The 22,354-nt window shown below is 51.2% G+C and overlaps 1 protein-coding gene across 2 annotated transcripts; it reads left to right on the forward strand.

The window, feature by feature from the left end:
• Positions 1 to 1,538: 1,538 nt before the first annotated feature.
• On the forward strand, positions 1,539 to 21,454 carry EDARADD (EDAR associated via death domain). Of its 2 annotated transcripts, none has more exons than XM_070401387.1 (6): positions 1,539 to 1,612; positions 8,088 to 8,146; positions 9,791 to 9,830; positions 14,313 to 14,371; positions 16,620 to 16,665; positions 19,328 to 21,454. In XM_070401387.1, the coding sequence occupies exons 1-6, from the start codon at positions 1,549 to 1,551 to the stop codon at positions 19,720 to 19,722; spliced, it is 663 nt and encodes a 220-aa protein (XP_070257488.1). In that variant the 5' UTR covers positions 1,539 to 1,548; the 3' UTR covers positions 19,723 to 21,454. The 2 variants fall into 2 exon arrangements, with proteins under 2 accessions (XP_070257488.1, XP_070257489.1); XM_070401388.1 differs by lacking the exon at positions 1,539 to 1,612 and adding an exon at positions 2,975 to 3,045.
• The last annotated feature ends 900 nt before the right edge of the window (positions 21,455 to 22,354 follow it).

Raw genomic sequence — 22,354 nt, forward strand, 5'->3', positions numbered from 1 at the left:
CCCTTCTTCTCTGTGAAAAATCAATAAAATATTTTCAAAAAAACCACAACACCAATTTTCAAGCGCCACTTCTCCAAACCTCGCTTCCTGGCTCCCTGGTACCTGAAAAACCACTTCCAATGCTTTTGTCTGCAAATGCGTATAGACGCCGCGTTTTGGTTACTTGCTAAAGTAGCACAAACTCGTGGTGACAGGTGCATCAGTGAAATCCAACATCTGATTCCACGGTTACCAAGTCTGCAAGCCTGTTTGGAGGAAAAGAACACCTGGAGGTCACAGAACAGCGTGGCCATGGCCGCATAAAATTTAACACGTGATTCATGCATATTGAGGTGCTATGGAGAAATGTTGAAAATGTCCATTGTAAAGGGTGTTTTAAAACACTCTGAGCAGCAACAAGAGGAAAAGCAAGAAGGTAGAGTGTGATAGCAAATAGACTGTGTCAGAACCCTTTGGGACCTCCAGTGCCTAAAAATTGTTTTTAAATTGCTTTTTTTTTTTCAGTTGTCACAACAATAGCTTCCATTTGCCTTATTCTTTATAGTTTACACAGCCCGTGGGAAAAATAAAGGTAATTACGGGTATGGTTGCAATTCATAAGAAAGGCGGTACAATGAAATGGCATGAAAGGGAATAAAAATCAATGTATATATCCAGTCTTTCTTTTAAAAAATGAATGCCTGGCCAGCATGGCTCAGTGGTGGAGTGTCGACCTATGAACCAGGAAGTCACGGTTCCATGTTCTTGTCCGGTTGCAGGCTCAATCCCCAGGAGGGGGTGTGCAGGAGGAGCCAATCAATGATTCTCTCTTATCATTGATGTTTCTCTCTCTCTCCCTCTCTGCAATAAAAAATATATATATTTTAAAAACTAACCTTAAGATGCATTTCTGCCACTCATCTGCTATTTGACATAATAGCCCAGCCAGTGTGGCTCAGTGGTTGAACATCGACCTATGAACCAGGAGGTCAGGGTTCGCTTCCTGGTCAGGGCACATGCCTTGGTTGTGGGCTCGACCCCCAGTAGGGGGCGTGCAGGAGGCAGCCGATCCATGATTCTCTCTCATCATTGATGCTTCTATCTTTCTCTCCCTCTTCCTCTCAGAAATCAATAAAAAAAAAATATATATATATTTTTTTTAAAGAATGGGAGCGATAAGAAGATGGAATAAATAGTTTAGAGCTTTGAAAAGCAAACCAGCTCTAGAGCACTGCTCCGTTTCCTTAGGTTGTGCTGCTAATCAGAGAGCCCAGCCTGATCGGTGGTTTCTGATAACCACCCTCAGTAACCCTTTCATAATCAAGAGACCTACAGAGTGAACCACACACCCGACCTCAGCATCGATTCTAAGAGAAAATACCCAGAAAAAAATTTCCCTTCTCACCAAGGGGCAGGCGGAGAGGAAGTGGACCCTCCCACCCACGAATTTCCCCGGAAAGCGTTCTTCTGGAAGGTATTGCCCTCCTTAGACACAGGGCGGGACCCTGCTCTGGGCGCCTCACGTCTTCATAGCACATTTCAGAGAATAAAGCCCATCCTGAGAGCGCCATGGGCTTCAGGACCACCCAGCAAGTGGCGAGAGGCACGCAGCCAGGCCCTGGGCGCCAACACGGTACGTAGACCTTCGATGCTTTCCGGCAATGCTCAGAGCTGAGGCTTCAGCTAGCGGTGGCTCCTTTCCAATGACTTGTTAATATTGTGCACTAAAAGCCATCACATGACCTCTTTCAAACCAATTCCTATCTTTCTATTCTTTTTTCTCTCATCAGTTTATTTTGTTCATTAATTCCACATGTGAGTGTGACCATACTTGTCTTTCTCTGACTGAATTATGTCACTTAGCATGATACTCTCCAGGTCCCTCCATGTTGTCTCAAAGGGTAAGAGATTCTTCTTCTTTTTTTTTTAAATACATTTTATTGATTTTTTACAGAGAGGAAGGGAGAGAGACTGAGAGTTAGAAACATCGATGAGAGAGAAACATCGATCAGCCGTCTCCTGCACATCTCCTACTGGGGATGTGCCCGCAACCCAGGTACATGCCCTTGACCGGAATCGAACCTGGGACCTTTCAGTCCGGAGGCCGAGGCTCTATCCACTGAGCCAAACCGGTTTCGGCGATTCTTCTTTTTTTTACAGCTGCATAGTATTCCATGGTGTAAATGTCCTACAGCTTTTCTATCCACTCCTCTCCTGTTGGGCACTCGGGCTGTTTCCAGATCTTAGCTATTGTAATTGTGCTGCTGTGAACATAAGGGTGCCTACATTCTTTCTATTCTTATGTGCTGAAAGCAGACATAGATTATTTTAAAACCCTTAAGAGATTCCTTTTCAATGTAAGTTGCCCATCGTCTTTGTATAATAGATTGGTGGTTGAGGATAGGTTTAAAGTATAACCATCTTTTCTTAAAAATACAGTTTTAGTGATTTCAGAGAGGAATGGAGAGGGGAGAGAGAGTGAGAGAGAGAAACATCAGCGATGAGAGAGAATCATGGATTGGCTGCCTCCTGCACGCCCCCTACGAGGGATCCAGCCGAAACCGGGCGTGTGCCCTCACCGGGAATAGAACGGTGACCTCCAGGTTCATAGGTCCACGCTCAACCACTGAGCCAGGCCTGGCGGGCCTGTGCGGGTTTTAAGGGTGATGTCTCCGCTGCTCCGGACCTGGGCGCACCTGGGCGCGCGCGGGCAGGAGGGATGGCGGGGCTGGGGCACACGGCCCCCCCGACCGTTCCCGCGCCCCGCCGGCCCGGTGCTGCAGGAGGGACCCAGGACCCGGGGCTCAGGGGCTCCCCTAGTTGCCGGAGCAGGAAGTGAGCGCGAGGAGGAGCCGGGAGGAGGAGAGAAGGAGGAGAGGGCGAGGAGGAGGAGCAGGAGCCGGGCTGGAGGAGGGGCGCAGGCCGGCGTGTGCTCCGCGCGTCCCCACCGCAGGCTCCCCGTCCCCGCCGTGCGCTCCCTCCGGTCCGGAGGCTGCGGGCCCCGCTCGGGCGCCGTCTCCCCACCCGCCCGCCCCATGGCTTCGCCGGAGGACCCTCTGCGCGCAGGTAAAGCGGTGCCGCGCCGAGCGCTCACCTGGGGTGTGGGGGCCTGAGTGTCGCGGGACCCCCGAGGGGCGCCGGGTCCGGGTCCTCGGGGCGCCGATCGGAGACCTGGGCACGAGGTCCTCCGCCCCCCTCCCCTGCCCCCATCTCTCACGCGTGCCCCGGACGCGCCTTCCGCCCCCTCCGCCCCCCACCTCCCCAGCGCTTTTGTTTGCGCTCCTGCGCCAGGTTGGGACAAGTCCTCCCACCGCTGGTGGAGAAGAAGGTGGATTCCCCTGCGCCTCGGCCTCTCCCTTCCTCCCTCTCTCAGGCGTCCTCGCTTCTCACTTCACTTGTGCTGAATGGGTTTGTCCTAAATATGGGCCCTCGACCTATTGCACAGACACCAGCATCTCCAAACCCAGAGCCTGATCCACTTGGGGGGGACCTTATGGGGGCGGGGGCGTTTCGGATTAGGTGGGCCTCTAGTCCTGTCCTTGCTTTAAAATACTGTGTTTAGCCCTGGCCGGTTTGGCTCAGTGGATAGAGCGTCAGCTTGCAGACTGAAGGGTCCCGAGTTCGATTCTGGTCAAGGGCGTGTGCAGGAGGCAACCAATTGATGTGACGTCTCTCGCTGTCTCTCCCTCTCTCTTCCACTCTCTCTAAAAATCAATGGGGAAAAATATATCCTCTGGTGAGAATTAAAAAGTATATATTATAACTCTGTGTGTGCCTACTAGTAAGGCCAGAATCTGGATGGTTCTCCAATCTCACTTGGATTTTCAAATCCTCCTCAGGCCTCACCTCTTAGGAGTTTTCTGCCCTCACTCTCACCTCTACAGGGAATGTTTGTTAAACACATGAATGAATGAATGAATGAGGCGTGAAGGCTGTTCTAGTTTTGTGGAGGTTGAAGAGGCTGGGGGGAGACCAGATACCCCGGTACAGAACTGCCTGTGACTGGGCGGGTAGGCATTTTCTATTCTGTTTCTTGGGCTTAGGCAGGGCAGAGCGTAAATGTTCCATCCTTCATTTGGGGTGTGGGCCCGGCTGGTGTGGCGCAGTGGTTGAGTGTTGACCTATGAACCAGGAGGTCACGGTTCAATGCCCTTGCCTGGGTTGTGGGCTCGATCAGGAGGCAGCCGATCCATGATTCTCTCTCATCATTGATGTTTTTATCTCTCTCCCTCTCTCTCTGAAATCAGTAATAAAAATATATTTCAAAAAGTTGGGGCTGCCCTGACCAGTTTGGTTCAGTGGCAAGAATGTCGGCCTGTGGACTGAAGAGTCCCAGGTTCGATTCTGGTCAAGGGCATGTACCTTGGTTGCGGGCACATCCCCAGTAGGGGGTGTGCAGGAGGCAGCTGATGGATGTTTCTCTCTGATCGATGTTTCTAACTCTCTATCCCTCTCCCTTCCTCTCTGTAAAAAATCAATAAAATATATTATTAAGCCGAAACCGGTTTGGCTCGGTGGATAGAGCGTCGGCCTGTGGACTGAAGGGTCCCAGGTTCGATTCCGGTCAAGGGCATGTACCTGGGTTGCGGGCACATCCCCAGTGGGAGATGTGCAGGAGGCAGCTGATCGATGTGTCTCTCTCATCGATGTTTCTAACTCTCTATCTCTCTCCCTTCCTCTCTGTAAAAAATCAATAAAATATATTTAAAATATATATATATATATTATTAAAAAAACGAAGTTGGGGCTGGAGCAGTTAGGAGGAGAGTTTCTGGAGCTGGGCGAGGTGACATTGGCCTGGTGATTCGCTGGGTTTGGGGCGTTTCCTGGACATTTTGAAGAAAGATCTAAACTCTTCTTCAAGTAGCCATTTTATCGATGGGAGGTGGAAAAGAAACCCACTGTCTGGATAGCCATTGTGTGGGAAAACAGAAGGGACCTAAAGTGAGAAACCCGCCCACTCCCCATCCCCACCTCTACCTCCACCCCCTCCCCCACCTCCCCTCTGAGAAACTCATTGACAAGGTGCAGGAGAGCTAAGGCCAGACTTGACTAATACTGGTCTCTGGACTTTTTAAAAAATAATAATATATTTTTATTGATTTCAGAGAGGAAGGGAGAGGGAGAGGGAGATAGAAACATCACTGATGAGAGAGAATCATGGGCCCTGACCGGTTTGGCTCAGTGGATAGAGCGTCGGCCTGTGGACTGAAAGGTCCCAGGTTCGATTCTGGTCAAAGGCATGTACCTTGGTTGCGGGCACATCCCCAGTAGGGGGTGTGCAGGAGGCAGCTGATTGATGTTTCTCTCTCATCAATGTTTCTAACTCTCTATCCCTCTCCCTTCTTCTCTGTAAGAAATCAATAAAATATATTTAACAAACCAAAAAAAAAAAAAAGAATCATGGATCGGCTGCCTCCTGCACGCCCCCTACTGGGGATGGAGCCTGAAACCCGGGCATGTGCCCTGGACCGGGAATTGAACCTTGACCTTCTGTTTCATCGGTCGACCTTCAACCACTGAGCCACGCCAGCCAGTGGGACTTTTTGATTCTGAGGGGAATTTTAAAATCTTCTTTCATTTTTAAGATCTTGATAGGGACCCACTGAATGGGAATAAATGTAAACTCTGGGGGTGCCTCTCTCTCCGGGTCAGCGGCACCACGAAATGTATACACATTCGGCCTCAGTGCGTCAGCGGTGGGATGCGGCCACCACAGATAAATCTCGATTCTGTGATGGTCTCTGAGTCGCCTGGGCCCAGCCAGAGGGGGTTGGGGGCTCCCAGCTTGGAGCGAAGGGGCTTGGAAATCCCAGCGCAGGTGGGTGGTGGCTGACGGAGGGCCTGACCACAGATAGCCGGGTGTCTGTGGAAGGAATGTCTCCTTGATCTTTGGGTGCAGCACCTGGGGGTGAAGTCTTTGCCTCCTAAGGTAGCGCTGTCCTTGTCACTTGCTGTTCCGGCATCTGAAAGGTGGCCTCGTGCGCATGCCCACTCTGGGATGTATCCGCTTAAAAATACTGTGTTTAGCCCTGGCCGGTTTGGCTCGGTGGATAGAGCGTCGGCTTGTGGATTGAAGGTTCCCGGGTTCGATTCTGGTCAAGGGTATGTGCAGGAGGCAACCAATTGATGTGACGTCTCCGTCTCTCCCTCTCTCTTCCACTCTCTCTAAAAATCAACGGGGAAAAATATATCCTCTGGTGAGGATTAAAAAGTATATATACTCAAGGGATGTATATATAACTCGGAGGGTTCCTCCGCTTAAAAAAGACTGAAAAATGACTTCCCCCTGGCATCTCATCTACCGTAGCTTCTGTGAGCTCCTAGGCACACCCACCCACCCACCTCTTCCACTTTTGTGAAGATGCCACGCGTGGTGCTGTCCCTGGAACTGGGTAAATGGCCTCTCCCCTTCCCCACCCCACCCTGGGTTACCATCCTCTCTCGCCTCATTTCCCAACTCATCTCCCAGATGGTGTTTCACTCTCCTGTGTGCCTTCCACTAACCCATTCACCAAACGGTGGCCAGAGTGACCTTTTCTTTAAAAAATTTTTTTTAATTGATTTCAGAGAGGAAGGGAAAGGGAGAGAGAGAGAGAGAGAGAAACATCAGTGATGAGAGAGAATCATTGATCAGCTGCCTCCTGCACGCCCCCTACTGGGGATGGAGTCTGCAACCTGGGCCTGTGCCCTGACCAGGAATCGAACCGTGACCTCCTGGTTCATAGGTCATCACTCAACCCCTGAGCCACGCCGGCCAGGCATCCCCTGTCATTCTTCATAGAAAGCACGAAAGGCCCCTGCCCTTTTGACTTGAGATGCTGGGAATTTGGGAAACGAACTCGCTTTCGTCTTTGTTTTCTCTGAAAGGACACCATTCGAGCAGATCCTTGAATGTCCTTGAGGACACTGTCTAGGAACTGTTGATCTTGATCTAATGTGACTAATGGAGGCCGATGTCCGAACGGGACAGGGTGGCGGCTGCTGGGTAGCTCGCCGGCGTCTGTGATGGGCGATGCGTGGTCATTCCTCCCGGAGAGGCAGCTGGGTGCCCTGCCCAGGCCCCAGGGGATCCGGCTTCCAGAGATGATGAGATTTGGGTCTTAGAGAGGATAATGAGTAGATGAGAGTGTGGATTTAGGGTTGATGCTGGGCCCAGCCGGCGTGGCTTGGTGGCTGAGTGTCAACCTATGAACCAGGAGGTCACAGTTGGATTCCCGGTCAGGGCACATGCCCGAGTTGCAGGCTCCAACCCCAGTGTGGGGTGTGCAGGAGGCAGCCGATCCAGGATTCTCTCTCCTCATTGATGTTTCTATCTCTCTCCCTCTTCCCTTCCTCTCTGAAATCAATGAAGGTATAATTTAAAAAATAAATTAATTTAAAAAATAAAATTAATTAAAAAAGTATCCTCGGGTGAGGATTAAAAATAGATAAAAAGATTCTGTGAGGTATTTTTGTTAACCTTCACCTGAGGATATTTTTCCATTGATTTTTAGAGGGAGTAGAAGGGAGGGGGAGAGACACAGAGAGAGAAACATCGATGTGAGAGAGACACATCGGTACCCCAACCGGGCCGGGGATCCAGCCTGTACCCGAGGTACGTGCCCTTGACCGGAATTGAACTCAGGACCCTTCAATCCTCGGGCCAACGCTCCGTCCGCTGAGCCAAACCGGCTATGGCCTGGTGAGGATGTATGACTTTAGTAATTCACACGAACCACACTCAGACGCTTAATATTTTTAATGTGATAAAAACGGATCGCAGAGGAGCAGGAAACGGGAAGAAGCAGGAGTCGAATTCAATAACTCCTGCTCCAGGTTCTAATCGGATCCAGCCGGAGAGCCGCCCAGGTTATTCGTAACTCTGAGTATGTGTAGATACGTATCCATAAATCATTCCAAAATATTTAAAAAAATAAATAAAGACTTTCTTCATCTCTTTCTGGTTCAGTCTGAAGCCATCCCTTCTTATTTTGTCTCCGCTGACGACTGGAAGTAAGTTTTTCTCGGCTCAACCACGGCAGCGTGTGTGCCACGCGAAGACAGTTATCGGAGGACACGTGTGCGTTTCCATTGACGAACATTCTCCCTGCTGTGTTTTCCTGCAGGTCACATGGCCGAGGAGCCCGTGGAAGACACGGACCCCAGCACCCTGTCCTTCCATGTGGTACGTCACCCATATCCCACGGCGGCACTGACTCTCACCTTCCCTTTCCCCATCGTTACGTCTTTACATTTTTTTTATTTTTTAAAAAAGGTGGAAATTTATTGAAGAACAAGTACAGATTCCCCCCGTGGGGAGGGGGGAAGATTTTCACAGCACAGAGGATGAAAGAGTCCCCTCTTTACATTTTAAAAAAATATATTTTTATTGATTTCAGAGAGGAAGAGAGAGGGAGGGAGGGAGAGAGAAACATCATCGATGAGAGAGAATCGTGGATCGGCCGCCTCCTGCACGCCCCCTACTGGGGATTGAGCCCGCGACCCAGGCACATGCCCTTGACCGGAATCGAACCTGGGACCCTTCGGTCCCCAGCCTGATGCTCTACCCACTGAGCAAACTGGCCTGGGCGTCCCCTCTTTACATTTCTTATTACTTGGCATTTACATGAAGATTAGAAACCCCAAGATGAGGTTTTCCCTTGATAGCTTCTTTTTTTAAAAAAATACTTTATGAGGTGACTTACTTTATTTTATTTTTTTTAAATATATTTTTATTGATTTCAGAGAGGAAGGGAGAGGGAGAGAAACATCGAAGGTGAGAGAGAATCATGGATCGGCTGCCTCCTGCACGCCCCCTACTGGGGATGGAGCCTGCAACCCATGCATGTGCCCCAACCAGGAGAGAACCGGGACCCTTCTGTCCGTAGGCCGACGCTCTATCCACTGAGCCACACCGGCTCGGGCTAAAGGCTCCTCTTTTTAAATTGCAGGAAATATGGAGGGAGAATGGCACTCTGGACAGGAGAGGGAGTGTGTGTCGTGGTCAGAGCTGAGGGAACTAGGAAGGCTGATTCTGTCTCACGTCCCAACACTAGCTTCTCGTCAACCTTGCTTTGGTTTCTCTAAGTCAAGCATACAGCCCGGCCGGCGGGGTTCAGTGTCTGAGCGTCGACCTGTTAACCAGGAGGACACGGTTCGATTCCTGGTCAGGGCACATAGCTGGGTTGCGAGCTCCATCCCCAGTGTGGGGCGTGCAGGAGGCAGCCAATCCATGATTCTCTCTCATGATTGATAATTCTTTCTGTCTCTCTCTCTCTCTCTTTCTCTTTCTCTCTCCCTTCCTCTCTGAAATCAATAATATATATATGTATATATATATATATATATATACACACACACATATATACATATATCTATCTATATCTATATCTATCTATCTATATATCTATCTATATATTACAAGCAGGCTATGGGTCAGCCCTAATGAGAAGTCCAAGGCTAAACACGTGCAAGGTTTTAAATTAAAATTATGGCCCTGACCAGTTTGGCTCAGCGGATAGAGCGTCGGCCTGTGGACTCAGGGGTCCCGGGTTCGATTCCGGTCAAGGGCATGTACCTTGGTTGCGGGCACATTCCCAGTGGGGGGGTGTGTAGGAGGCAGCTGATTGATGTTCCTCTCTCATCGATGTTTCTAACTCTCTATCCCTCTCCCTTCCTCTCTGTAAAAAATCAATAAAATATATATTTAAAAAAATAAATTAATTAAAATCATGACTTTCGCAAGGTAACGCTTTCTTTTCACTGTGATCGCGTATAGAAGTGACTGTGATGTTTAGAAATAACTCTTCTCTTCTGTTGGTTTCTGCAGTCAGACAAATATCCTATTCAAGACACGGGACTCCCTAAAGGTAGGTACAGTTACTGCCGCGACTTGAACTTGTTATTGTTGAATATCTTGAGTGAAGCGCTCGTCCAGGTAATTTTTCATTATTTAAAATTGTGAAACAGAAACATACCAGTCATTGAGTTCATGGCTTCTTTGATGATTATTTCAGGCATGAATTTTCTTTTTTTTTGTTTTTTTAAAATATGTTTTTAAAGATTTTAGCGAGAGAGGGAGAGAGAGAGGTAGAGACATCCATGATGAGAGAGAATCATGGATCGGCTGCCTCCTGCACGCCCCACACTGGGGATCGAGCCCCCAACCCGGGCCTGTGCCCTTGACCGGGAATCAAACTGTGACCTCCTGGTTCATGGGTCAACGCTCAACCCTGGCCCCCTCTGTGGTCTGCACCCGCAAGCATCTATCTGCCTATGGGCGAGAAGCGACAGCTGCTTCTACTCAGGGGCCTGACGAGCACCCCTCTGGTAACCGAACCGGCTTTCCTGTGGTTTGGGTGGAAGTCACCGTATCCCCTCCCCACCCACCCACCCACCCTCCAGGCTCAGCCGGGGCCGAAGCCGCCCAGCCTCCTGCTGACGACAACTGATTCCGCAAAGGGACTCGGCCGACGCTCCTCCCCGCCTCTCTGGGGTGGCTGGGCTCAGGCCTGAATCTTCTTTTTTTAAAAAAAAATATATTTTATTGATTTTTCACAGAGAGGAAGGGAGAGGGATAGAGAGCTAGAAACATCGATGAGAGAGAAGCATCGATCAGCTGCCTCCTGCACACTCCCTACTGGGTACATGCCCTTGACCAGAATCGAACCTGGGACCCTTCAGTCCGCAGGCTGGTGCTCTATCCACTGAGCCAAACTGGTTAGGGCAGGCCTGAATTTTCTTATTAAAATCTATACACTCTAACATTATCGGTCAAGTTCCTACAGTGTTTTTAACATGCACAAAATGGAGAGGCCTGGGACTCTGGGTTGCAAGTGACAGACATCTAACTGGAGTTCATTACAAAAGTGGGGAGAGATTGATTGGCTTAAGGGCTTGGGGTGCCACTAGCTCCCAGCATTGGCCGGAGGCTCAGGCTGCCTCTCTCTCTCTCCCCCCCTCATCTCTGTCTTCTGTTCCCGGCAGGCTTTCCCCACGTGGTGGGAGAGATGGTCCCTGACACCCCCCTAGCTTCCCCCTGGTGCTGCTCATGGGGGTGGAGAGAGAGGGGCCTCCCCCCAGCGCCCACAGCCCATTTCAGGGACATTTGACATGAGCTGTGGCCGTGTGGCTTCGCGGAGTCAGTTGTGGTCAGCAGGAGGCTGGAGGGCTCTGGCCGGCTGCGCCCGGAGGGAGGGAGGGAGGGTGGGTGGGAGGGTATACAATGATTTCCACCCAAACCACAGGAAAGCCGGTTCTGTTTCCGACGGAGGGGTGCTTGTCAGGCCCCCAAACCAAACAGCTCTCTCCTCGCCCATAGGCAGATGTTTGGGGGGTGCAGACCACAGAGGGGGCCAGGCCTCTGCTTGTCCCAGTCTCCCCTGTGGGGCGGCCTGCAGCGCTGCACCCTTCCCCGAGGCCGAGCTGCCAGTGGTCACACGGGAGCGTGCACCTGGGCTCGGCTGACACCCCGGAGAGGCGGGGGGCGGGGGGCACAATCAGATCTGACCAACTTCAGGGCCGCCCTCCTGCCCCCGCTTCCTGGGGAAGGGAGGGCTGCCCGGCACACGTGGTGGGGTTCCCAGCAGTGCCTGCAGCCGCAGCCGGGGTCACTGATGGTGGGCAGGAGCTCCCGCCGGGCCCCCTGTGGCTCTGTCACGTCTTCCCCCCACCCCCTCCAGTCCCTGCTCACCAGACTCTTCCCTCTGCCCCTTGAAATCGCAGGTTGTATTCCGTGTGCCTGCTGTGAGCGTCCTGGAAATGGCAGGGTTGGAGGGACGACCAGCTGTGAGCCCAGCCCTGGCTCTGAGGGAGGCTCTGGGGGGCGCACCCCCTGCCCTTCCAGGGGTGACTCTGAGTGTTTGAACCCCCCGGTGTGGGGTTCTCTGGCTCATGGGCAGGGGCCAGCCTGGCAGCCAGGCACAGGCAGGGCGCAGTCCCGGGTGGCACCAAGACCAGAATAATCAGATCCGAAGACTTCAGGGTGCGATGAAGAGTCCTCCGGGGAATTTATTTTTCACTTTATTTTATGTTATTTTATTTATATATTTTTATTGATTTCCGAGAGGAAGGGAGAGGGAAAGAGACATAGAAACATCAGTGAGAGAGAACCATGGATCGGCTGCCTCCTGCACGCCCCAGTGGGGATCGAGCCCACAACCCGGGCATGTGCCCCGACCGGGAATCAAACCGTGACCTCCTGGTTCCTAGGTCGACACTCAACCACTGAGCCACGCCAGCTGGGCCATTTTATTCTTTATTGTTGATAGTATTATAGATATCTCCCATTTTCCCCCCATCCTCCCCTCCTCCCAGCCACTACCCACCCCCCAGGTCTTCACCAATTGCCCGTGTCCATGGGCTGTGCGTATAAGCAGATAAGTTCTTTCGTTTCTCTCTCCTCATCCCCCACCCCCACATGGAGGCATGTCAGCCTGTTCCATGCCTCCGTGCTTGGGGTCTTACTTTGTTGGTCAATTCATTTTGTTCATCAGATGCCACAAATAAGTGAGATCAGGTGATATTTGTCTTTCTCGCTTTGGCTTCTGTCCCTTAGCATACTATATCCCAGGTCCCTCCATGCTGTCCCATCGGGTAAGAGATCCCTCTTTTTTTTTTTTTTTTTTTTTTACAGCTGCGTAGCATTCCGTGTTGTAAATGTCCCACAGCTCTTTTATCCACTCACCTGCTGATGGGCACTCGAGCTGTTTCCAAGTCTTAGCTATTGATTAATAACCGGGGAGTTTATTTAAAATTCAGATCCAGGCCCTGCTACCCAGAAATCATGAAGGGCAGGTCTGGGGTCAGGCCAGGCAGCCTGCATGCTCACACTTACCTAAGGGGCCGGGCCCAGGCCTCACTTTGGGAGCCAGACTGGGAAGCTGTAGGACTTGGTGTGCCCGCCGGCCAGGCCTGTCGGAGGGAGAGCGGAACGCAGCCACGCCAGCCTGAGTGGACTCAGCGGTGACTTCGGGCCTCGGGGCCTCAGTTTCCCTGGAGGGCAGGGAGGACATGTTAGCGTCCACCTCCTAGGATGCGTGTGTCTGAGAGAAGTTCATGGACCGAGTCTGGATGGTGCCTGGCACACGCAAGCATCAGACGGACGGATGGAGGGAATCTGGCAAAAGAATTGTGCAGCCCGGCTGGTGTGGCTCAGTGGTTGAGCATCGACCTGTGAACCAGGAGGTCAGGGTTCGATTCCTGGTCAGGGCACATGCCCGGGTTGCGGGCTCGATCCCCAGTAGGGGATCCATGATTCTCTCTCATCATTGATGTTTCTATCTCTCCCTCTCCCTTCCTCTCTGAAATTAATATATTTTTTTAAAAAAGAATTGTGCAAATCAGTGTGGGGGACTGTCGACAGCTCTCACAGCCCAGCGGCAGAGAGGGGGGCTGTTTTAGAGAAAGAACGAGCCGCAGCGGCTCCGGGAACGCACCATCAGGGTCCCATCTTTCTGTAGATCTTTGATCGGCCTTGAAGAGATTTCCTGTTTTGAAAGAACAAGATTGTTGCTTGGCAACCTGATACTGCAGTGATTGTACTATGGGGTTTCTCCTAGAATTTGAGTTTTGCAAAACCTTGATTAAAACGGCGATGAGTTGACAAATGAGGCGGCTGTGGAAACCATATGCTCGATCTTTCTTCTGCCCTTGTGCGTGGGGAATCGTATTATTACGCACATCGTCTCTTATCTCCAAAGACATACATCATCTCATATGTAATGAACCAGGTCCAGAAGTTTAAACACTTACTCCAACATTTGCATCCAATAATAGAACAATTTAATGTCTGCTGGGTTTTTATTTTTATTTATTTTTTTTTAAAAATATATTTTATTGATTTTTTACAGAGAGGAAGGGAGAGAGATGGGGAGTTAGAAACATCGATGAGAGAGAAACATCGATCAGCTGCCTCCTGCACACTCCCCACTGGGGATGTGCCCGCAACCCAGGTACATGCCCTTGACCGGAATCGAACCTGGGACCTTTCAGTCCGCAGGCCGACGCTCTATCCACTGAGCCAAACCGGTTTCGGCGTCTGCTGGATTTTTAAAAAATATTTTTTTTTAATTGATTTCAGAGAGAAGTGGGAGAGAGAGAGAGAAACATCAACGATGAGAATCATGGATCGGCTGCCTCCTGCAAGCCCCACACTGGGGATCCAGCCTGCAAACCGGGCATGTGCCCCGACCGGGAATCAAACCGTGACCATCTGGTTCACAGGTCGACGCTCAACCACTGAGCCACACTGGCCGGGCTGACGCCACATTTTGAGAGAAAAATGTTTTGGAGTCTCAGGTCTTTCCCCGCACTGGGCTTTCTACTACTAAACTGTGTCTTTTTTTTCCTAGTTGAAGAATGTGATCCAGTCCCTTCAAACGGCCCAACAAATTCTGATGTGCACCATCAGGTAAGGAGAATTCCAGTTATATTTTTTACTCTCTGGTATGGATAACTAGAATTTTTAAGGAATTCCCTTCTAGCGCTTGAAAAATAAAGAAGCACGCTTGCCTTCCTGGTTCATAGGTCGATGCTCAATCACGGAGCCACGCTCGCTGGCCTGTGTATTCATCTTAGAGATAAGAAGAGAGAGAGAGAGAGAGAGAGAGAGAGAGAGAGAGAGAGAGAGAGAGAGAGAGAACATTGACGTGAAAGAGAAACATCAATCGGTTGCCTGCTGTATGCGCCCTGACCAGGGATCGAACCCGAAACCTAGGCATGTGCCCTGACTGGGAATCAACCCGCCTCCTTTTCCGTGTCCACGCGCCGACCACATGTGAAATTCTGTGTAGTGTGACTAATAGAACATCAGTCTGCAGGAAGTCACTCATGGTGCTGTTCCTGGCTAGACAAGCCGCCTTAGTGATAAAGCACGCGGTTCGAGCCATCACACAGCCCTCTTGAAAGTTGTTGGTGACGCTGCTTTCGCTCTGATCTGTGGGTTTTCCGTCACCCACTGAGAGTCTCTCATTACGTGTCCATTTGCCACTCTGCATTTCCCCGGGAGTGACGGTCCCCGGATGGACGTTGACACTGCCTGGCTGTGAATTATTTTAGGGAACCTACTGTATCCATTCTCCCTTTCTTACCACTCTCCCTTTGTTGAGCCAAGTTTTCTCCTTCACATTGCTTTGTGACACGGGTTAGATCCCCTTCAAGATACAAGAATGCCGCAGTGTTTACTTGGCTTCGAGGGATTTCCCCAAAACCATGTAAGATTAGGTGCAGAATAGACCTTAGCACGTTGCTCAGTGTTTATTTGTTTTTCCCTCTAGTATTTGTGTTACAATTCTTTCTGTGTGCAGTCAAGGCTATCCCAAAAGATGAAGATAGATTTATCCACTAAAATGAAAGGGGGGAACCTATGTAAGTTTTTTGTTGTTGTTGTCATCCCCGTTTTAAAATGGAACGTCTTCTATTCCTGCAAAGACGAGGCCTGTGCCCGCTCCTCCGGGGGGGTTATTGCCGTGCCTCAGCTCAGGGTTTGTTCCAACGGCCGGATAGCCAGGGAGATTCTTTGAAACCTGCTTGGCAGCCAGAACAAAGGGAGCTCACGAGGCGAGAAACGTTTAAAACAAAACGAAACAAAAAAACACCCCACCCTGTGGCTCGGAAAGTAAAAGCAAGCTGAGAACACGCTCTTTAGAATATTCGGATTCCCCCTTTTCCCGATTTCGGTAACTTAAAGAGTAAACCCTCCTCTCCGAAGACTGGCTCGCGGCTGCCTTGTTGGAGTGATGCCAAGGGAGAACATTTTGGGGCCAAACATGGAAGTCTGACCTGTCAGGCAAGGTGTCATAAAGAACCCTTTACTTTCAGTAATTTAAAGTCAGTACCCAGCCCCCAGGGCCGGCCACCTCCCCCGATTTATTCCAGCTGGTATTTCTGGGCGTGGGTGCCCTTGGACATTAAAAGAGCCTGAGGGGGCCCTAGCTGGTTTGGCTCAGTGGATAGAGCATCGGCCTGCAGACTGAAAGCTCCCAGGTTCGATTCCAGTCAAGGGCATGTACCTTGGTTTCAGGCACATCCCCAGTAGGAGGTGTGCAGGAGGCAGCTGATTGATGTTTTTCTCTCATCGATGTTTCTAACTCTCTAACCCTCTCCCTTCCTCTGTAAAAAATCAATAAAATATATTAAAAAAAAAAAAAAAGAGCTAGAGGGGTTGCCCAGCCGGCGTGGCTCAGTGGTTGAGCATCAACCTATGAACCAGGAGGTCACAGTTTGATTCCCCATCAGGGTACATGCTTGGGTTGCAGGCTCGATCCCCAGTAGGGGGCGTGCAGGAGGCAGATGATCAATGAATCTCTCTCATCATTGATGTTTCTCTCTCTCCCTCTCTGAAATCAATAAACATGTATTAAAAAAAATAGGGACAGTAATTCATTTAACACACACGTGTTGAGTGTCCTCTGTGAGATGAACAGTTCAGGGCAGGGAGGCCCCAGCCAGGGAGCAATTAGACAAAAGGCCTCGCCGACCGCCCAGGAGTTCACCTCGCCGAGTGAGACAGAGTTCACGGCCCCCCGCCCCCCCAAAAATATACCATTCGGAAGAGCCATCCCACCCGCCCCCGGGCTTTGGTGGAAATGTCACCAAATTGGAAATGTGATGGTATCTCCGTTCCTGCCTGGGTGTGACGGTGGTGTTTTGGTTTCCAGGGAGAAGAGAACGGCTTTGCAGACAGTCCCGGAGACCCCCTCGCAGGTAAACGTGTTGAGGACTAACCCCCCCTCACCCCCCCACTAATATGTGAAATGTCAGCTGACGTGAACGCGCATCAAGTAAGTGGTGTAGGACCACCCTTAACCCTGCACGGACTCTTGGGAGTTCAGGTCCCTGTTAATGGATAGATTGACTTCAACCACGTTGCAGGCTGTCAGTTGTAAAAAAATGTGGCCTGGGTCCAAGCGGAACGGAAGCCCTTCAGCGAGGTTGACTCTTCAAGGGACAGCAGGTGGCGTCACGGAGAGCAGGCACCAGCGCCATCATCGGCCAGCCCGCTGCTGTCTCCAAGGGTGTTTTAGAGAGAAAGTGAAGTCTGCCGGTCTTTCCTGTTGGTGGAGCTCAAACGCCCACTCAAAGCCCTCGGGTCGGTTTCCGAGTTGGTGAAAAATAATTCTTCATTTTCCAGCTCCTAGCATTTCATGACCTTTGACAAATACTGTGTGTGTGTATGTGTGTGTGGGGGGGTGTATGTGCACCCTAATGACTTATCAAAGCCATAACCTGGCCTTTTACATTCATTTCCAACCACATGGGCAACCACACAGAGAGAAAGAGGTGAATTTACACCCCGAATCCGCATCGCTGCAGACGTGTTCGACCCTCCTGGGGCAGGCTGAGGTTGTGCAGGCTCCAGATCTGGCCTAGAGTTCACGTCAGGCCCCCGAGATTTTGCTGTTTGCAAAGGTGCCACTAGGAAATGCTTACTGGTTAATGGTCTGAACAAACCTGAGGCCTCGTGACCCTGGGGGACGTTCTTGGTAAGGATCTGAGAGCTCCCAGGGGTACCAAGCCCGTGGGAGGGAACCGCCGTGGGAGTAGCGCTCAGAAAACCCAGCGTGCAAGATCGGACGGCACCTCCCCTGCAGGGAGCCCCATTAAGTCCCGTCTGATCCCCTGCCAGCACCCCCACGGGAGCCGTTCTCTGGGCTCCGCTAATCAACCTTTGTGAATTCCGAGTCTTGTCCCAGCTCACAGTGAACTGGTCACTGACTGGCCGTGGATGACCTGCCAGCTCCAAACTTCACAGTGAGACGCCCACCACTGGACGGGACCTGTTTCTTACGGTGGTTTTAATGACTGATACACACCTTGTCAAAGAGCCTGCTTGATGCCTGAACTCTTCTCTAATTTTTTTTTAAATACATTTTTCTTGATTTCAGAGAGGAAGGGAGAGAGAGAGAGACACACACATCAATGATGCGAGAGAATCATGGACCGGCTGCCTCCTGCACGCCCCACACTGGGGATCGGCCCCGCAACCCGGGCACCTGCCCTGACCGGGAATCGAACCGTGGCCTCCTGGTTCATAGGTCGACGCTCAACCTCTGAGCCCCGCCGGACAGGCCCAGGCCCTTCCTTTCCATCTGATCTGTCCGTAGCGTCCTGTCTACACTCACATCAGATGGGCTCTTGATGGCCACGGACAGGCTGCTGTGCCGGAAGCAGTAAGATCTGATCCACAAAGCCCGTCCCCCTTTCTTGCAGAATGAGAGCTCTGGGGGCGCAGAGCGTCGTGGGCAGGTCTCCGGTCCAGCGGGTCAGACCGCGGGGCCCGCGAGCAAACCAGCCCCTGCTTGCCCGCATCCCAACCCCGATCCTCTGCACGTTACCCATCAGCCTTGGCAGCTTTTCGTGCCAAGTACAGCCCGCCAGGGGGTGAAGGATTGCATAATTCTTTAAAGGCCTTTGCACATACCCCGAAAACTGGAATATCCACTCCGCGCACAGGGTTGAAAGCGAGTGGTAGCTGATAATGCCAGAAAGCTTATTTTTAAAAAATTTATGGCCACCTTAAAATGTCTTTGTCTTTATCTGTGTTTTCTTCACCCACAGGGCTGCCTCTGAAGTGGCGCCAACATCCCGAGGGGTGTGCAGGGGGTGGACGAGCCAGGACTGAGCTGAGCAGAGCCCAGCCCAGCCCAGAGGGTGGGCAGCGTCCCCACTGGGTGCCTACAACATGCCTGGGTTGTGGGCTCCATCCCCAGTAGGGGGCGTGCAGGAGGCAGCCAATCAATGATTCTCTCCCTCTCCCTTCCTCTCTGAAATCAATACAAATATAAAAAAGAAAAGAAAAGAAAGAAGGGCCTGGCTGGCGTGGCCCAGTGGTTGGGCATCGACCTAGGAACCAGGAGGTCACGGTTCAATTCCTGGTCAGGGCACATGTCCGGGTTGCGGGTTCGATCCCCAGTAGGGGGCGTGCAGGAGGCAGCTGATCCACGATTCTCTTTCATCACTGAAGTTTCTCTCTCCTCCTCTCCCTTCCTCTCTGAAATCAATGAAAATACATCTTTAAAAAAAAAAAAGGGGGGAGCCCTAACCGGTTTGGCTCAGTGGATAGAGTGTTGGCCTGCGGACTGAAGGGTCCCAGGTTCGATTCCGGTCAAGGGCATGTACCTTGGCTGCGGGCACATCCCCAGTAGGGGGTGTGCGGGAGGCAGCTGATCGATGTTTCTCGCCCATCGATGTTTCTAACTCTCTATCCCTCTCCCTTCCTCTCTGTAAAAAAAATCAATAAAAGATATTTAAAATAAATAAATAATAAAAACAAAATTAAAAAAAAAAAAAAAAAAGGAAGGCAGGGCCTAGAGGCCCGAGGTGTCCCGGCCCCCGGCTGACCTGCGCTGTCCTGTTTGTCCCGCAGACGTCAGCAAGGTCGTCAGCACGGCCGAGTCCTGCCGGGAGGACTGCACCTGCTCCGCCTGCTCGCTCCGGGACCCCACCATCAGCGACCTGCTCAACGACCAGGACTTGCTGGACGTGATCAGGATCAAGCTGGACCCCTGCCACCCCACCATCAAGAACTGGAGGAATTTTGCCAGCAGGTGGGGCATGCGCCACGACGAGCTGTGCTTCCTGGAGCAGCGGCCCCAGAGCCCCACCCTGGAGTTCCTGCTCCGCAACAGCCAGCGGCCGGTGGGCCAGCTCATGGAGCTCTGCCGGCTCTACCACCGCGCCGACGTGGAGCGCGTGCTGCGCAGGTGGGTGGACGAGGAGTGGCCCAAGAGGGCACGCGGAGACCACCCCAGGAACTTCTAGGCCTCTGCCAATTTGGACCTTGATACAGCCCCAGACCAGGGAGCAATGTGAATCTATACCTTTATTTTTTTTGTAATAATATATTTTTATTGATTTCAGAGAGGAAGGGAGAGAGAGAGAGAGAGAAACATCAATGATGAGAGAGAATCACGGATCGGCTGCCTCCTGCACGCCCCACACTGGGGATGGAGCCCGCAACCCGGGCGTGTGCCCTGACTGGGAATCGAACCGTGACCTCCTGGTTCATAGGTTGACGCTCAACCACTGAGCCACGCCAGCCGGGCTGTGTTGCTCATTTTGGAGCCATTCACTCATTTCTCGAGTCAGATTCCCTCCGGTTGCCCACGGCCTTCTCTCTCCCAGCCTCAGGCCAACATCTGCTTCCATTTCTCACCGACAGATGCAGAGTCAATGTGTGGGCTTGCCTTTCATAGTTAATAACACTTCGGTTTTCTACCCTTGTCACCCAAACTACACAACGACATGGGCCCAAAGAATTGATGAGGTCGTTCTCTTTGCTCTGTGGGGGTTCGAGCTCCCTCCAGGCGCGCCCAATAAATGCAGGGAGGCAGGTTTCTGGAGCTCCAGGTGAGTGGGTGCCACACCTGGTAGTACCACTAGGGGGAGCGCCTGGAGGGACTCACACTAAATGATTCAGCCTAGATGCCTCCCAGAAATCAACCCTACATTTGCATTGAGGGGCAGCCTGACAGGGCTGCTTCCCACCCCTTTTGGAAATGGAGAAGGGGGTGGCTTCCCACGACTCCCTAAGCCGAGCCGTGTTCTTCTGTTGTCTGTGACACCCGGCGACCATCTTCGGTAGGGGCCTCCTGGGTGACGCGTCTTCCGCCATCACAGGCAATGCTTTGAAACGACTGGATTTTTTTGTGAGACTCTGTGTTGATCTATCTGAAGGGTGTACTTGTGAAGCCGCCTTCCTTTTGGTTTCCTGTTTCACCACGCGTTTATACGTTCCTTAGAAATAAAAGATTATTTTTACCTAGCATAATGGGTGCTACAGAATTAAAGGTGGGTGCCAACCACTATCTCTAATGGGTGCTTTTCTGTGGATTCGAACATCGTCGTCGCTTCTGTTGGTCCGTCAGAAGGCTAGTGAGTGTCTGAAATGTGGCCTGGACACTAAGCGGGCAACGATAAGCAACACCTTCCATGGCCCTGGTCAGTTGGGCTCTGTGGATAGAGCGTCGGTGCCTGGACCGAAGGGTCTGGAGTTTGATTCCGGTCAAGGGCACATACCTCGGTGGCAGGCTAGACCCGGCCCGGGTCTGGGGTGCGTGGGGGAGGCAACCAATCGATGTGTCTCTCTCACATCGATGTTTCTGTCTCTCCTCCTCCCTTCCACTCTCTGAAAATCAATAGAAGTGTCCTGTGGTGAGGACAATAGGACAGCATGAGCCACTGGGATGAATTAATTTAATTTGCACGCTGGAGATCTCTCCCATCTCCAAGATTCTTTTATTTTATGACAAAACCACAGTTCTAGAAGCTTGATTCTCACACCCGAGAAGACTAGGTTTGGGACATGATCCTGTAGAACATAAGAGGTAAGCCTGGTGAGTCTGGACATGGGGGGGTCTAAGGCCAAAGAGAGATTGAGTACATGGGTGGTTGAGGGTATATGGGTGGTTGAGTACACGGGTGGTTTTGTGTACTTGGGTGGTGCTGGTGTTGGATGTGGGAGAGGATCATTCACATGAGCACAGTTAGTAGTGTGTTGGTAAATGTTTAACATCTGGCTGGGGGGTGGGGTGGGGAGGGGAGGGAGCCCTGTTGTAGCAGTGGTCCATTTCCATGGTGTAAATGCTCCCATCTGGCCAATGTCAAGGTGCATCATTGGCTCTCACGGGTGGTCTGAGGCAGCTCGAACACTCCACTGACCCTGATTTCCAAGTAAGGTCACAAACCATTGGTGGGACTAGCAAACTCTTTAGGGGGTTCTAAGCACCTTTTTTTTTAATGAAAAAAAAAAAAAAAGAATGCTTCACACGTAACGAGAGGATTGTTTTGCGAAATTTCAGTTTCCATCATTTTAAGGGTGTATGTAACAAGTCACATTGTAAATGCAGTCCTTCTTGTGGCTTGCTTGGAAAAAAACTGTAAAAGGCACCGCGGTGGTATCTTCTGTCTTTAAAAGAAACAAAAAATAAAGACAAAATTTAAAAAAATCTTCCCTTTGAGTCCACACTCCGTTCCTCTCCATAGCAAACCTTGGTGAACGATTTAGTCACCATCATTTCCACTGCGGCTTCCTCTCTCATTTCTGAACGCAGTAGGTCAGTCACAGATGACCTCCAGGCTCCTAAGTCCGCTGGTTACTTCTATGTTTATTACTTTTCAATCCTCACCAGAGGATATTTTTCCCATTGATTTTTAGAGGTACATGTGATTTTGACCGGAATCGAACCCGGGGCCCTTTGGTCCAGAGCCGATGCTCTACCCCTGAGCCCCAGGCTAGGGCTGTGGGCTCCTCCTCTGTTCCTTGCCTTCCAGAAGCATCTGTCACGATGGGCGGTGCTCTCTCTAGACTTTGCTTCTTCGCCTTCGGACTCCTCTGGGCAGGTCTCCGGGGCTGCCCTCCTCCGCCTCCTGGTTCTTTCTCTCCTTGGCTTCT

Source organism: Myotis yumanensis, unplaced genomic scaffold, assembly GCF_028538775.1.
Source record: "Myotis yumanensis isolate MYYU_CA2020_CCGP unplaced genomic scaffold, mMyoYum1.0.hap1 SCAF_22, whole genome shotgun sequence".
NCBI lineage: Eukaryota > Metazoa > Chordata > Mammalia > Chiroptera > Vespertilionidae > Myotis > Myotis yumanensis.

What these genes read in the sequence shown, in the direction of transcription:
- EDARADD (XM_070401387.1), top strand. Translation starts at nt 1,549, where the DNA reads ATGGGCTTCAGGACCACCCAGCAAGTGGCGAGAGGCACGCAGCCAGGC. An exon ending in AGACACGGGACTCCCTAAAG is followed by an intron (nt 9,831 to 14,312) that starts GTAGGTACAGTT and finishes TTTTTTTCCTAG; the next exon opens with TTGAAGAATGTGATCCAGTC. An exon ending in TCCCGGAGACCCCCTCGCAG is followed by an intron (nt 16,666 to 19,327) that starts GTAAACGTGTTG and finishes TTTGTCCCGCAG; the next exon opens with ACGTCAGCAAGGTCGTCAGC.